This window comes from Apteryx mantelli, chromosome 31 (genome assembly GCF_036417845.1).
Source record: "Apteryx mantelli isolate bAptMan1 chromosome 31, bAptMan1.hap1, whole genome shotgun sequence".
NCBI classification, from domain to species: domain Eukaryota; kingdom Metazoa; phylum Chordata; class Aves; order Apterygiformes; family Apterygidae; genus Apteryx; species Apteryx mantelli.
In genome coordinates, this window is record NC_090008.1 from 3,083,815 (window position 1) to 3,099,573 (window position 15,759).

General features: G+C 59.3%; 1 protein-coding gene across 1 annotated transcript; it reads left to right on the forward strand.

Annotated features, from left to right (window-relative positions):
* The first annotated feature begins 3,209 nt into the window (after window positions 1–3,209).
* On the forward strand, window positions 3,210–7,397 carry SLAMF8 (SLAM family member 8). Its single transcript, XM_067313157.1, has 5 exons — window positions 3,210–3,457; window positions 3,595–3,912; window positions 4,470–4,775; window positions 4,850–5,247; window positions 7,023–7,397. The coding sequence occupies exons 1-5, from the start codon at window positions 3,418–3,420 to the stop codon at window positions 7,395–7,397; spliced, it is 1,437 nt and encodes a 478-aa protein (XP_067169258.1). The 5' UTR covers window positions 3,210–3,417.
* Window positions 7,398–15,759: the final 8,362 nt, after the last annotated feature.

Here is a 15,759-nt window from a genome sequence, read left to right on the forward strand (position 1 = left end):
GCTTAGCAATTCTGTGTTATTCGAGACGCCGCTGACATTGGCACCAGGATTTGCAGTTTGGAAAACGAAATGAAATAAACCCAAAAGTGAATTAAACCCTGCTGCCGCATTGCGTTTTGCCAGCTGGAGCCTTCCCGCTCGCGGCGGCCGGTGGAGGAGCCCCGGGGAAGCAGCAGCGTCCCCCTTTTTGGCCAGGCTGCCAAGTTTGCAGCCCTCAAAGGGCCGCAGCATCCTCTGGGAAAGACCCAAGGGAGCCCCGGGCTTTTCCTGGGCTGCGGAGCCCTCCTGTGTCTGCAGCACTGATTTATTGAAAGGGGATTGGGGGAGGAAAGGCTAATTTGGGAGGCAGGTCCTGCAATGCCATCCCGGGGGAGGTTTGCACCCCAGGCTTCGGGGGTCTCACGCCGGGTGGTGTTTTCAGGGTCTCAACCTGTCGCCCCCACCCTGAACCTTTCCTCCAGGCAGGCTGGAAGCCCATAAATATCCCTGCAGCCAACTCGGACCGAGCGGCTGCAAGGCGCCCGGCACGTTCGCCGTCCCAACGTCCCGCGTCGGTGCTACTGATGCAAGCTCCCGCGGCCGCTTCGGGGCGAGCCGGGCACGTGTTGGCACTGGGCGGCTGGGCAAAGCCTGAGGGACGGGCGACGGTCTTGGCAGCACCCGTCACCCAAAGGGAGTTCCTCGCATCCCAACCGCAAATGCCAAAAGCCTGAAATTAAGCCCTGTCTTAACCGTGATCCTGCTCCCCAGCCTTTAGAGTCGATGCGTTCCTGCTCTCACCCACCTCTTACCTCTCATTAAGGCAGCCGGTGACCGAAAACCGGCACGTCCCAAGTCCGGCGCAGCCGTGTGGCTTCAGTCCCCACCAGTCCCACCAGTCCCACCAGTTCCTACGCCTGCCCGAGAGCCAAGAAACCCAGGCACCAGCAGCTGGAACCTGCCCCAAAAGCCGTCACCGTCGCCCGCTTGAGGTCCCCACGAGCTGTGGAGCAGGGGACGATACTGGGGGCGGTGGCGACCTGCCGCTGTCCCTGAGTGTCCCCATGTCAGATGGGAAAAACAAGCCCGGACAGTGACTGGAGCCAGCCCCAAAGGGCAAATGTGGCGAGAGTCCGGTACAGCCTAACCCCAACGCTAATTCCTACCCGAAGCCTAGCACTAACCCTAACCTACTGCTAACCCTAATGTTAACCTTAGCACCAACCCTGAGTCGGACACAACTCCAAACCCTGCTGCTAACCCTAGACCTAGCACTAGTCCAAACCATAAACCTAACCCTAAAACTAACATTAGCGTTAACACTAGCGCTAATCCTAACCATAACACTAGTCCTTGTGCTAACCCTAACTTTAACCTTAGCACTAATCTTAACTGTTACAGTAGTCTTAACCCTAAGCCTGCCTTCGGGCCCAGACTCCCCATTGCAAGGCCCTGAGCCAAAAAGCTCCCTGATGTGGCTCCCCTCACCCCTGCCTTAGCCCTAACCCTGCCCAGAGCTTTATATATATCCTTAACCTTACCCCAATCCCAGCCTTGAACTTAACCCTAACTCCAGCCTTAACCCTCCTACCTAGTCCTAACCCTACCCTTAACCCAAACTTGGCCGTAGCCTTAACCCTAATCCCAGGCTTAACCCTCATACCTAACCCTAACCCGAATTTGGGCATAGCCATAACCCTAACCCCAGCCATAGCCTTAACCCTCATACCTGAACCCAGCCTTAAACCTAACCCTAACACCAGGCTTAGCCTTAACTCTCATACCTGAACCTAACCCTAAACTTAAACCTAACCGACCTATATCCCCATCCTTATGTCTCGTACCTGAAGCTGTCAAAAACCCCAACTCCAGCTGCAACCTCAGCTCCCGTCCCTGACCCTAATTTCAGTCCCCCCTACCCCAAACCAGACCCCCAAAACGGCCAGCGCAGCTTCAGCCCAGCACCAGCTCCTCAGTCCCACCAAGACTCCACACTCAGACCCCCCCCCAGCCCCAAACTTCACCCTGCCCTGGCTCTTGGCCCCAGCCCAAATCCCACCTCGAGCATCTGCGGCTGAACCCCAGCCCGACACGGCCCACGACCAGCTCTCCCGGGTCCAAACGTTCCACTGAAGTTAAACCCTGGCTCAAATCCCGGGAAGCCCAGGCCCCCCCAGCCCTGCCCGGCTCATCGGCCCCGGTTTAATGGTCACCCCGGAGCAAGGAGCCGGCGAGCCCGGCACGGGGCTCCCCGCGCCCGGCCGGTGCCGGTCTCCGTCTCGGGGCTCTCGCGGGCTGGTGGTGGCAGGCAGCTGGGAGTCGAGACGCCCCCGGGGAGCCCGAGCCCCCCGCCAGGCGGCCGCGCAGCCCCCGAGGACCATTTTGGCTTTTTCCACCCGAGTCACCACTTAAAGAGCAGAAACAGCGTTAAGAAAGAAGCCGGGGCAGGCGGCTGCAGCGTCCCGGCAAAGCCAGACGGCGTGAAACCTTCCCCGCTCCCGAGGCCGGGTCGGACAGGTCGGACCGGCCCTGGAGCTGCCGCTTTGAAGTGATGCTTCATCCCGGTGGTATTAGGCAGCGATTGAAAGGTTGATCGGGTCCAAGGGCCAGAGCAAATTAAGGAGGTAACAAAAGCCCGGCTAAATAAAGAAGGCAATTGATGTTTAATAGAGAGGCTTGTTGCAATGGGACACGCGGATGACACCAGCTCGCAGGATGGTGTTTTGCTCCCCTTTCGTCTGCCTTTTTTTGCCTCCAACACGCTAAAAGCAGCACAAGCGCCAGCAAAGCTGGGACCAACCCAGCCCTGGGCTCGTCTCAGCCTCTGCCAGGCTGGAGAGACCACGGGGTCCGAGCCGGAGTCCCCATCCCCTCCACCGGCTCCATCACAGAGCCCTTTGGGGCGGCCGGACGTGCCCTAGATTTGGGGAAATTCCCCCCCGTGACTGAGCAGGGAGAAACCCCCACACGCTGCAGTCCCCCCCCGCAGCATCGCCCGCGCGGTCCCAGCGCCACGGCCAGCGGGGCACATCCCAGCTGGGCGCAGCACGGCACGGAACAGCCGGGCACGGTGCAAACGGGCACGGCTGGGTGCAGCACGGCGTCAAATGGCCGGGCATGGCACGGCGAGGCTTGGCACAGCTGGCTTGGTTGGGGACAGCATGGATGGGCACAGCGGGGCACGGCACGGTGCAGCAAGCCCGGCCACCGCGTGCCGGGCACCGTGACACACCGCTGCCAGGCCCCGGCGGGCGTCCTGGGCTCCGGCGGCCGCACGAGGGCTCCCCGGCGCTGGGGGCGAGCGCTGCGGGCGGCTTCCGCCCCGGGGCTGCGGTTTCGGGCGATGACTCAAGGTTCGCCGCTCGGAGCCGGGGGATTTCCTGCAGCGACGGCTGCCCGAGCTCGGGCTCGGCTCGCCGCCGGCTGCCGAGCGGCGACATGCTGCCCTGCCTGGCGCTGACGCTCCTGCTGCAGCAAGGTAAGGGCGGCACAGCGCCGCGCGCGAGGGGCTGGGGACCCCGAGCCACCCCGGGGGATGCTAAAACCTGGGGACACGGGGCCTGCAAAAGGCCCAAGGGGATCCCGGCGTCAGGCTCCCACCTCGTCCCCTCGCAGCCGCGGCCCGGTCCCCCGCGCGGGTGGCCGGCGAGGTGGGTCGAGCCGTGCTGCTGGCCGCCGACGCCGGCCCGGGCTTCCAGCACCGAGACGTCATCTGGCGGTGGCTGGCGGCACGCGAAGAGCTGGTGGCCACCTATTTCCGCGGTTCGGCGGAGACGCTGTACCAGTCGCGCTTCCGCGGCCGCAGCCGGCTCCACGCCAACCTCAGCCTGGAGATCCTGAGCCTCGAGCTGGGCGACAGCGGCACCTTCTCGGCCCTGCTGGTGGACGCGCGGGGCCGGACCGAGACACGGGTGCTGCAGCTCACGGTGCACGGTACAGTGGCGGGTTGAGGGGGGTGGCGAGAGCGGGGTGTTGGGGTGGGCTCTGGGAGAGGACGTCCTGCAAGTGCACATGTGCACATGCAAACATGCATGCATGCACCCCACTCACAAACATGCATGCACATGCATGCACCCGCATAAACACGCATACCCATGTGTTTGCATGCACCCCTCACGTGCATACACGCACGCGCATGCATGCACCCACGCATGCACTAACATGCATGCACACGCATGCAAGCACACACAGGCAGCCAAACACTGGCGTGGATGCATGCACACTTGTGCTCACAAGCACATGCGTGCACGTGCATCCCTCCTCTGCCCCCGCACACGGCCGCATGCATGCACGCAAACACCTACATGCGTGCACATAAATACGGGCTCACACATGCAGGAATGCACACGGATGCCGGCATGCACACGGGCACACACGATGTATGCGCATCCTCACACACGCGCACGCATGTGCTCGCACACGCGCATGCATGCCCGGACCAGGGGATGCTCCGGCTGCCGCCGCTCAGCCGCAGCATCCCCCGTGTGCAGAGGCGGTGACGGAGGTGACCGTGGAGGTTTTCATGTCCAGCCAGCGCCGGGCCGGCTCTGCAGAGCCCTGCGAGGCCTTTCTGAGATGCACAGCGGCCGGCGGCACCGCCGTCACCTACAGCTGGGCCCGCAGCGGGGGCCAAGCACCCGGCACCGACGGCCGCGTGCTCGGGGAGGCCGGCCGGGTGCTGCAGGCCAGCCTGGCGCCGGCCGAGCGCCACGTCGCCTTCACCTGCACGGCGGCCAACGCCGTGAGCCGGGCCACCGCCGCCGCCGTGCTGCCCTGGGAGCACTGCCGCCGCGCAGGTACGGCATCGGGCACCCGGCACCCGCGCGGCCCCCGCCGCAGCCGGCACCCACCCACTGGCGTCCCCGCACAGGGCTGGCCGAGGCCTCGTGCCACTACGGGGACGTCCTGCTCCTCGCCGCCCCGCTCCTGGTCCTCGCCGCCGCCGCCGCCGCTATCGCCGCTGCCATGGCCTGCGCCCACCACCGCTGCTGCCGCCGCCGCGCCGGTAGGTGCCTCCTGCCTGCCCGGCACCCATGGGTGCTGCTGGGCTGCAGCGGAGCCACGGCTGCCCTCTCTCTCCGCAGGGAAGCCCGTGCTGGAGCTGCCGGCCGCCAGCCGCGACGCCGAGCCCGACGCCGTCTAGGACGCCGGCTGAAACGGGGGAGAAAAGCGCTTTCCGTGTTGCCGAAGGGCGGGAGCGTCCGAGCGGAGCTGCACAGCAGGGGGTTAATACGAAACAGCAGAAAAATAAACGGGAAAGCTGAAACCGCCAGCCCTCCCTGCAAAGGTGGCTGCGCTTTCCAGCGGTGCGCACGAGCCGCAGCGCGTCCCGGCACCGCGCAGGTGCCGATCCGGAGCCAGCCCTGGCAGCGCAGGGAGGGATCGGGCAGCCAGGCTCCTGCCAGCAGCACCTGACCTTGCCGGGGCCCGGCTCCCGTCGGAGCAAGGGGGGCTGTTAACCACGCTGCGCTCGGCTGGGGGCAATTCCTGCCCGAAGCTGCCGGCAGCACCCGATGACCAGCCCAGATGTTGCTCTCCGCAAGCATTGCCCCAGGGAGGAACTGCCCCATGCAGGCGTTGCTCCTTGTGGGCATTGTACCATGCAGGAATTGCCCCATGCAGGAATTGCCCCGTGCAGGAATTGCCCCACGCAGGAGTTGCCCCATACAGGGGATTTCCCCATGCAGGCATTGCACCATGAAGGAACTGTCCCATGCAGCGACTGCTCCTTGTAGGCATTGCCTCTGCAGGAATTGCTCCATGCAGGGATTGCCCCATGCAGGAATTGCCCCGTAGAGGGATTTACTCATGCAAAAATTGCCCCATATGGGCATTGCCCCATGCAGGATTTGCCCCGTGCAGGATTTGCCCCATGCAGCAGCGCTGAGTTTGGGAGCTGGCGCTGCTGCCTGGGCTGCTAACGGGTGCTGGGGGCACCAGGCAGGTCCACGTCCCCTTCCCAGGGCCGGGGTCTCACGGGTGCTGCCCCTGCCAGCCTCGCCGGCCGGTGCCCCCATGTCCTCGCTGTGCCCCGGTGACACCGGGCTGCGCTCAGGGACGAGCCATCGACACCCCCCCCCGGCCCGCTCCGGCCCCTGCCCTCGCGCCGGCCCCGCGTGCTCATCCCCTCCATCCACGCCAAGAGCCTCTTCTCCCGGCTATTCCCCAAATCAGGCGGCCGCGGGGATTTCCAGGCGGCTCTTCCCGGAAAACAGCAGCCAGGCTCGGAGCCGGCTGGCGGCGCAACCCCGGCTCCCCCCGCGGAGGCTCTTGCGCAACGGCGTCTCCGGCCGCGGCCGAAGGAAAAGGCCGGGAGAGGCGGCGAAAGGGGTTTTGCAGAGCAAATCGTTTGCACCAAGCGGCTGCTGCCGCCTCAACCCGAACGGGCACCGGAAAACCGAACAGCCCCGCGGCGCCGCCGGGCACCGGCAGGTTTTGCACCGGGGAAGCGAGCGTGAAAGCAGAAGCGGCAGCGCACGGAAAGGGGAAGAACCCACCAGGCAGCCAAAACCAAGGGATTTTACCCCTGCCCACCCCCGGGCTTGGATGGGGATGCGCTGAAAAGCCACGTGCGTGACCGCAGCTCCCGCGGGAGGGAGAAACGGAAAGGGTTCGTTTCCCGTCACTGGAAATGAGGATTCGGGGGGGTTTTAGCCTCCCACAGCTCCGGTGGGGGGGGGGTGTCCGAAGCTCCCTCGGTCTGACCTCCCCTGGCTCCAACTTCCCGGAGCGTTTTCTGGTTGACACAGCAAGGAGGGACGACAGCGTATTAAATTTAGCACCAAGAAACATCTTCTCCTTCCCGGGGCGGGAACGATTCCCACCCACACGCGAAACGAAACTGCTCTTTAATCGGGTTGAGGAAGCATCGAGGGGGGCAGCAAGTCCCCAGCACAGCCTGACCGAGGGTCCCCAGCCACCGCGGTCTGTCCCCACCCCCCGGGACGCGTCCCCTGCAAGCGAAGGGTGCAGAGGCCGCACGCAGCTCGGTGCACGCAGGCGGGCTGCGGTAACGGAGCAGCTTCCCCTTCTCCTCGTGACAGAGGTCAGAGGCACTGTCCTGCCCTGTGGAGACGTTGGGTGGGGGCCGCTTCTGCCTCGCGGCCGTCCTGGCATTGCCACCGCAGGCCTCGGGGACGGGCGCCCGCAGGAAACGGGAGCAGGCGCCGCCGGAGCTCGGGCACGAGCGCAGCTCCGTTGTCACCCCGTTGCGTGGCTCCCGGCAGCAGTGCCGCATCCCCGGGGACCCGGCGCAGGCCAAGGGCCGCTCCGCACCCGTGGGCCGCCCAGCTGCGGCCGCAGACATCTCCCAGCCTCCTGCCGCCCTCACCGGGAACGGACCCCCGGCTCGGCGTCCAGATGAAGCCCCGCAAGGACGGAGGCCCCCAGCTCTCCGGATGGAGGGAGCCCTTGGCTGAGCGCGAGGCTCCCCACCGCTCCCTCGCCACAACGGTAACTCGGCGGGAGCCTGAGCCGCTGGGTGTGAGGAAGAGGAGGGATACGGGGCAGGCAGGTATCAAACAAGCTGCCTGGAGGGTAGCAATAAGGAGACGGCTCTTGCATCACACGAGATGGCACCGGCACGTAAACACGCGCCCTGGGCCAGGGCAAGGCTTGCTGGCCTCTGCCACCCCTTTCGGGCTGCAATCAAAGTCATTACGTCTTGCACCGGATCTGCTTCCTTATCTGGGTGTTACTGCTCCGTGCTGACCCTGGGGCGCTCCACGCGCCGCCTCTTGGCTTCCTTCCTCCCTTCGGGAAGGCCCGGACACGGCGAGGGTGCCTGAGCATTTGGTCGCAGCTCCGTCTCCCATCCCTTTCCCTCAGCATCCCGCCACGCCACCAGCAAGCCAAAAAGGCTGCTGCCGTCACCCCCAAGGGAAAGGACGCAGGACACGGACCGGCAGTAGAAAGGGACCGTGCGGATGTGCGATCTGCTGCCGTTGCTCAGAGCCTGCCCGTTAGCGAGCATCTCGTTGTCCAAGCCTCTCGCCCGCCCGTACGTTACAAAATGCAGCTCTGGGCTCCCTGCGGCAGACACGAGCTCCTGTCGCCCAGCTCTGTAGGGCTTCCCAAGCAGAGAGCGACCATCAAAAAAACATCTTCAGCCCGTCTCTCTGCAGGTTCTTCAGCTGCCGCTCCACTGCGGGGGTGAAATCATTCAAGCCCAGGCTGCAGGAGGAGAGAGGAGGAGAGGTGGGACTTGGATCCCAGTATCCCAGACCCGGGCGAGCTTATCCTCAGGGAGCGCCGGAGAAGTGGGGAAGTTCGCTCTCACTGCAGAGTCGGGAGCGGAGACCCTGGAGAACAAGGGCGACGCTTCGTGAAGCAACTTCGGAGCCCCATGACCCGCCGTCGCACGCGACGCTGGTGTCTCAGACACCTCCCCGAGCAGAGCTTGTCCCCGCGCTGCCTCGGCAGCACCCTCTGGTGTGCGCAGTGCCGCCGCCGGCTCCGCTCAGCTGCGCTGCGAGGTTTGCCACCACGCCGGGGTAGCGTAGCCACCATCATTTTTTATCACACTTACCATCACCCCCCAGGCCCAGGCTCAGAAATGACATTCCCACAGACCTTCACCCCTCATCCACCCTGTGGGGTCCCAGGGTCATATTAGGGCTGCTCTAGAAGATCGGCTGCAATATTTACAGTTATGCACGGTGCTTGGGCTGTTAGAGGACAAGCAGACAGCTGGTCTTTCCACAGAAACTCCATAAAGACACAGTGGAGGGTCATAAGAGCAGCCCTCCTGGGTCAGACCAAACCTTATCTACTTCTGCAGCGCTGTTTCCAGCAGGCACCAAAAGCAGGCGCTTAAGGAAAGTGTTTAGGAACAGGGCACGTAGGTGGCAATCACCCCAGCATCACCCTTCCTGCCTCCAGCAACCTGCAGTACAGGGATTTTCTGAACCAGGAGCGAAGGTTGGGACATGACGGTCCTTGGGGAACTGAGCAGGAACAGGCTTGTACTTCAGGGCGAGCTGCATCGCTCTCCAGGCACCACTGCCGGTACGAGAGCTCAGGCAGCCACGGAGGCATGTGTGGGGGTCTGCAGCCCAAAAACAAATCCCATCCAGGGGCTTCAGCCTAAACTGTGGATCTGGTGCCACAGGAGATGCCCTGGGATATCTAAGTTGACTTCTCAGGGCTGGCAGAGAAGACACAAGACCTGTGTCCTTCTGGAGCAGTAGCTAAGGATGCCAACTTTCAGCTGAAAATACCTCTTCCCATATTGCCAGATGTGAGGAAAGCCCTGAGTGATCAGCTCAGAGGGAGGCACCTATTTTGGGGACAGTCACTTTAGGCCTGTATCCCCTGGATGAAGGCGACACCACCAAGGCTTGAACAGTGCAGATCCACGCATGCACAACAGATCCCACTGTGCGTGGATGAATAGGCAGGAGGAGCTGGAGCATGCAAGCTTACCGGATCTCAGTGAGGTTGGGACATCTCTGGATGAAGATCTGCATGTCAGCAGTGCAACGATCAGTGAAAATATTCCCAGATTCAGATGCCGGAGGCTGGAGTTCTGGGCAAGAGCAGATGAGAGTTGCTTACAGGAGCCATCTGAGAGACTGCAGCTGTGGAGCCTGCAAAGGACCCAACGCGGGGGGAACCTGTTAGCATCTACCCACCATCCCTCCTCACAGGGCCACACCGCTGACCTTCTCCCTGGCCTCGCTGGCCTCCTGCCCACCCACTGCTGCTCCCGGACCAAAGCCATGGGTCTGATCATCCAGCTGCACATGAGCTTCCTGCAGGCAGCAGATGCTCTGATGAAAAATCTCCTCCCACCAAGGCAAAGGAGTGGGTAGAAGGATGTTTTGCTTCTTTCATTCTCTCCCTGAAAGAGAGCACTATGTAATGGGACCCTTAGGAGGTTCCTCTGTCCCGCTGTGAATCCTTCTGGCTCGTTATCTTCTGCTCAGATCAGAAATAAACTTTTGTGTCTGAAAAGTTTGGACCGCTGAAAACTACGGAGCTTTTACCACTGAACAGGCACCACAGAGGGGCAGCGTTCCCCTTGGCTCCAGGCACTGTCCACATTGCCTTATCCTTAGCAGCTGCCTCCAACCTCGGGCTCCAGCTCAGCGGACATCATGAGCGGCAGCGCCTGTGGTGCCCTCCAGCTTCCTGGAGGTGAATTTCCCTTTCTGCTCAGTGAGGGGCACGTAACACGGGATGGGACACAAACACGAGCCGGAGATACACGCCAACATGAGATGTGGCCATGGGGCCCATCGTCACCTGGGCAATACTCACCCTAATTTCTGTATCGTGCACCCTGGGCTCTCCAGCGCTTTTAACAAGTGGGAAAGGCCCTCGTCCCGCAGCTTGTTCTCCTTGAGGTCAAGCCTCAACAGGGTTTTGTTCTCCTTCAGGGCAAAGGCCAGATCTTCACAGCACAGTTCGGTGAAGGCATTCTCCTCTAGACTAATGGACAGGGAGACAGGAACAGGAGGGCGCTGATGAGAATGAGGAGGCCAGAACAGCACAAAGGGGAGAAAACAGGAAAGCTAGAAAGAGAGATACTACAAGAGATTAGGACAAAAAAGGACTGGTGACAGCTCAGATGAGGCAGGGCAGGAATGAGACATTGGTGATAGGCTACAGACCAGTTATCTTAAGAGAGGTGAAAAAGAAGAACGGAAGGGACGGCACAGAGGGTTACAGGTAAGAGACAGATACGAGCCACAGCACAAACTGGGAGAGAAAGAGACCCCCGCGAGGTTTTTGCTGGATGGCCTGGATGCCACCATGTACGGCCATGTCTATGTGGGGTTACTGCGAGAGGCCAAAGAAAAGGCAAGGGACCAGCAGCCTGAAGAAATGCAGCTTGTAGCAGGGGGATGCAGCTGGCTGTGGCCCCAGGTGGATCAGAGGTACCTCAGGCTCTCCATGCGACAGTCCGGCTTCGGTAGGGCAGAGCAGATGTCCTTCACTGCAGTATCCTTTAGATCATTTTGAATGAGACTGTGGAAATTAAACAAGAAAACCTAAGCCTGGAAAGCAGGGCTAGACCCACCAGGGCCACCACAGCAAGTGATCTAGCAGCTAGCAGGATTAAGGAATAAGATCTGCAGGTTTTATGCAATTCTAGACTCAGATCCCTCCATTCCTCCATTCCTCGTTCCTTCTTTCTGCTCCCAGGCTGTCATCCCCACACCTCTCGCAGCACAGCCTGGCTCCTCCTGGCCTCCTCCAAGCTCTCCTCTGAATCATGTCTCTCCCAGATGCTGAAATGCCTCTGTCCCCAGATGATAGTGCTCCACAGCAGCACCACAGCAAAGCTTTAGGGCTGAAGGCAGGTTGGGACAAGGCTTATGGTGAGGTTCTTGTAGCTCCTCATCATAAAAACTCTCCTGCGAAGGCAGTATCCCATCCCTGTTCCTCAGCTACTTTCTCACCTCAGCTCTCGGATTTTGTGCAACTCAGAACCAAGTTTCTCCAGGCCTTCATCTTGGATGTAGCAAGAATCCAGGATCAGGCGCTCTATCTTGTTGCAGCAATTCAAGACATAAGCAAGGACTGTACAATCCACAGGCATGAGGTACAGCTCTGAAAAGTCCATGCAAGCATCTTGGCCAACCATGTCAAACACAAGCTGGCTGTTCCGGGATTCAAAGAGCAAACTGAACACATTTATCAGCTTCCTCTTCTCTTTGGGCTCTTTCGCACTCTGCAGTTTCTTGTAATCAATCTTACTTAGCCATCCAATGACATGACAAGTCACCTCTGCAGAAAACTTGCCCAAGTATCTCTCCAGTGGAGCTCTGGTTGCAGGATGGGAAGGACCACTCAGGAAACGAGAGAAGATTTCATAGTTGCCTTCGTTACAAGACCTGGCATTGTCCAATATAAACTTTAAGTTGTTTTCCTGGTAATCAAGGTAATGTACCAGAGCAGAGAAAAACTGCTGGAGGGTAAGGTGAAAGAAAGAGTAGGTCACTTCACACGGCTCCCAGCTCTTGGGGTTCTCCACCAGGAAGGCAGTAAGGAACGGAGAGTTCTGCACATCAAAAGCCTGTAAATAATTGTCATCGAAGACGAGAAGGCGGTTAGCGAGGCCGTAGTCAGCCAGCCACCCTAAACGAGCCAGGATGCCTCGGACGTCCTCCCACACCGGCCACGTCTGGCTGTGGCTGGTCAATGATGTGGGTGAGGTAGCTCACGAAGAGCTGGGTCATCGTCTTGGACATGGGCTGCAGCTTCCTGGTGACGGCCGTGAAGCAGGGTTGCAGCGCGGTGCACGTGATCCAGCAGTAGGATGGATTGTAGCACAGCGTGTACGGAACCTGACTGTCCCGCACATACGCCAAGGCCTCCCTTGAGGTTTTATCATCTCTGAAGAAATTGGTGAAGTATCTCTCCTGTTCCTTGGAGAGGAATCCCACAATACTGGCCACCCTGTGGAAGATTCCAGCCTCCAGACTGGCCAGCTTGCTGGGGCGACTGGTCAGCAGCACGGAGCATCCCTTGAGCAGCGTCTGCTTCAGCAGACTGGCAATGATCACACCGACGGGCTTCACGTCCCTCGGCTTCGTGCACAGGCCCTGAGACCCACTTCTGCTTAGCGCCAAGTCACTCTTTCTCTCATCCAAGCCATCAAAGATGAAAAGCAGTTTCTCAGGGTCCTGCAGGATCCTGCTCAGTGTATCCCTGAGGCCTAGGTAGTTTTTACAGATCAGAGATTCAAGGCTCATCTTTTCTTCACTCAATTCCCGGAATTTGAAGAAGAAAACGAAGGTGAACTTCTGGTAGTGTCTTCCCCTGGCCCAGTCAAAGACAAATTTCTGCACCAGCGTTGTTTTGCCCACGCCAGCTACTCTGCTCACCATCACCAGGACGGGCACCCTGTGGGACCAGGCACACCAGCAAAAGAGGCGGTCGGGAGTGATGCGCTCTAGCTCCGTCTTGGTTTTCTTGTGGAGACGATATTCGTTCAACTCCCCCGCGGCGTCCAGCACCTCATGTTCCTGGTGGACTGGCTTCCTGAAGTGACAGTCTGAGACCACCTTCAGTTCCACGTAGCGGCTGGAAATAGGGAAACTCTGATTCCCTTTGGAGTGCCCTGGAAAAGCTTCTTCTGTGAGCTTCTCTGTCAGTGAGCAAAGGGTTTCTCGGTGCTTTTTCTGGCAAACTGTAATCAAGACATGGGATGAGATGGACACAGCACAAACCCCTATCTTCCATCCCCTACGTCTCCCTTTGCACTTCCATCTCTTCTCCTGTATCGTCCGTGGCTTCTTTTCTGTTCATCAGCATTTGCATTCAGAGATAATGAAAATTTTCTTCCAGTCCAGCCTCTCAGTCCAGAAACACCTTCTGGGTTTGGACTGGTCCGATTGACTGTTTTGGCATGTTGCTTTTCACTCTAATTTCTCCATTAAAATGGGAAATGCCAACTGAGTGGGGATGTGCGCTGACGCTCAGGCAGGGCACAAACAGAGCCAGGGCCTGGGGAATGACATGTACTAAGAACAGCAGCCCACCGACCCAAACCTGTCCTCGAGCCACCCTCAGATCAGGCATGTCTGCCTCCTCAGCATGGACAGATGCCTGCCAGACTCAGCTCTGTTGTGTACTGGCACAATACAGTCTCTGTGTGATCCAAAGCCCAGTCCTATCACAGTACCTCGCAGCTCCGACTCGACAGGATGTCCATATTTATTCAAGAATTGCTCCTTTAACAGATTGTGACCTAAAGAGAGCAGGAGAGAAAGCAAAATTTGTGCTGTTAGCTGGCACAGGATTTTTTGCAGTGTGAATTGCAGTATTGTCTGTGTTACCCAGTTAATGAACAAGAATATGGTAATTGTGAAATCCCTTTCCTATTTACGACACCTGAATGTTGTCTCATGTCACCAGCACCACAGATCTCAGCCACCCTCTCCAAGAGCTGGCAGAGCCACCATTGGCAATCTTCTCACCCCTGCTGCTGCATGAACAGAGGGAGGAAGTTGTGTTCAAGGTTTCCTCTTCCATACAGAGTCTTTTCCTTCTCTGCCACTACGTCTCCCATTCCCCTCTCCCACCTCTCCTTCTCCCACCCTCAGGGTTTGGTTCATACAGATGCCCCGCTCTGTTCCCGGTCCCTTTCCCGACCGAGTGACATGCAGTTACCGTTCTGAATGATTTCGTCCAGCATGGCATGGAGATTGGGGTGAGACGACCTGTTCTGCAGCTCGAAGAGGTAAGCCCAGAGGTCCAGCATCACGACCTGCCCCTGGATCATAACATCTCCCACCAGCTTCTCAGCAGCACTGGCTGCATCATGAGCCTTCTCCCAGTCTGCATAATACTAAAAGAGAAGGACAAATGCAAAGCTGTGGAGAGTATAAGGGAACCAAAGAGGGGACACAGGGTCAGGGCATGCTGCAAACGCGGGTACCAGTCCTCAGGTTCAGAGCATGCTGGTTTGCATATCGGTTATGTTACATCTTCAGCATTCACTTTTCCCCTCCCCTAGCATGAAACAGGACTGTGCATGCCAGCACCGCCTGCCCAGCGGCAACAGCTGCATGTGTAGGACACGTCAGGCCTGGAGGACTTGGCACGGGCAGAGCTGCTCCTTTCAAACAGATCGGGAGAGACTCTTCCCTCCGCGGCCACCAGCCTCCCCTGCAACCCCAGGGCGGTGGGCTTGGATCCAGCTCTTGCATCTTTTGAAGTACTCAGGGATGGCAGAATTACAGCCGATGTAGGTAAAGATGTCTGTATAGGCCATGCTTCATTTCTCTGAGCCCAAACAGGATCGAAACAAAATCTGTTTAGCCTGAGAAAGTCAAGTTAAAACCAGCAGAGAGTGAACATAGCTGTTAACATCTCTCTGACTTGATGGATCACCCACCAGCATAGTCAAAACCAACTGATACTTCGTACAGGTAGTCAAAGACAAAGTCAGTGGTGAATGATGAAGGACGGCTAAAACGCACGCAGCACACGCTTGAGAGGGACCCGACTTTCTAACAACCATAAGCTCAGCTCTGCATACGCAGTCTAAGCTCCCGAAATTTCAGACAGCTTAAACAAGAGTCAGGACTGCTGAGGAGGGAGTTGTGACCCAAAGGGTGAGGGAGAAAGCAAGCCCCACATTTGCCACATTTGCCCTGTCAGTGGTGTTAGTTAAGCTTGTGCTCTTCTTTGCAATCATTAAGTTGCTGAAAAGTTCCTAGCTCGCCTACCTGCTTTTAAGAAGCCGGTGTTAAGAAGCCAACTTTTAAGAAGCTGTTGCGGTGAGGCTGCAGGAAAGCACGCCCCGGGGTGCCGTGGGGAAGGGGGTACCTGGGCCTGCCGAGCAGTGATGAGGTGAACGCTGGTGAGGTCCTGCAGCATGGAGTGAAGATCGCTCTCGAGGACGTGGATGATGTCGGGGAGGAAATGCTCACTCAGCCTCTTCACTTCCAGGGAGCTGAAGTTTTCCATGTGTTTGCTGAAGGCTTCAAGGGCATCTGGGGAGGAAAGAGCCCACCAGTGAGGTGGCATGTAGCGCAGGGTCTGCCCCCCGTCCCCACAGACACCCTGAGCCCCACGGCGCCTGTGGACTCATCCAGGGATCCTCAGCAGTGCCTGGAGATCAGCCAGGACACCCCGTGCAGCCCCAGCACCTTCATTTTGCACTCATCCGAGGAGGAGACGGTCCATGCCCTGACACCCGCGACCGCTTGTCTCCTCCATGGGGCACGAAGGGAGCTGGGAGGCACCAGCCCGGATGGGGACATCCATGTTTTGTGGACAGGGACACCAAGGCCAGGAGTGGCCCCACACAGACACTGAGGCTGG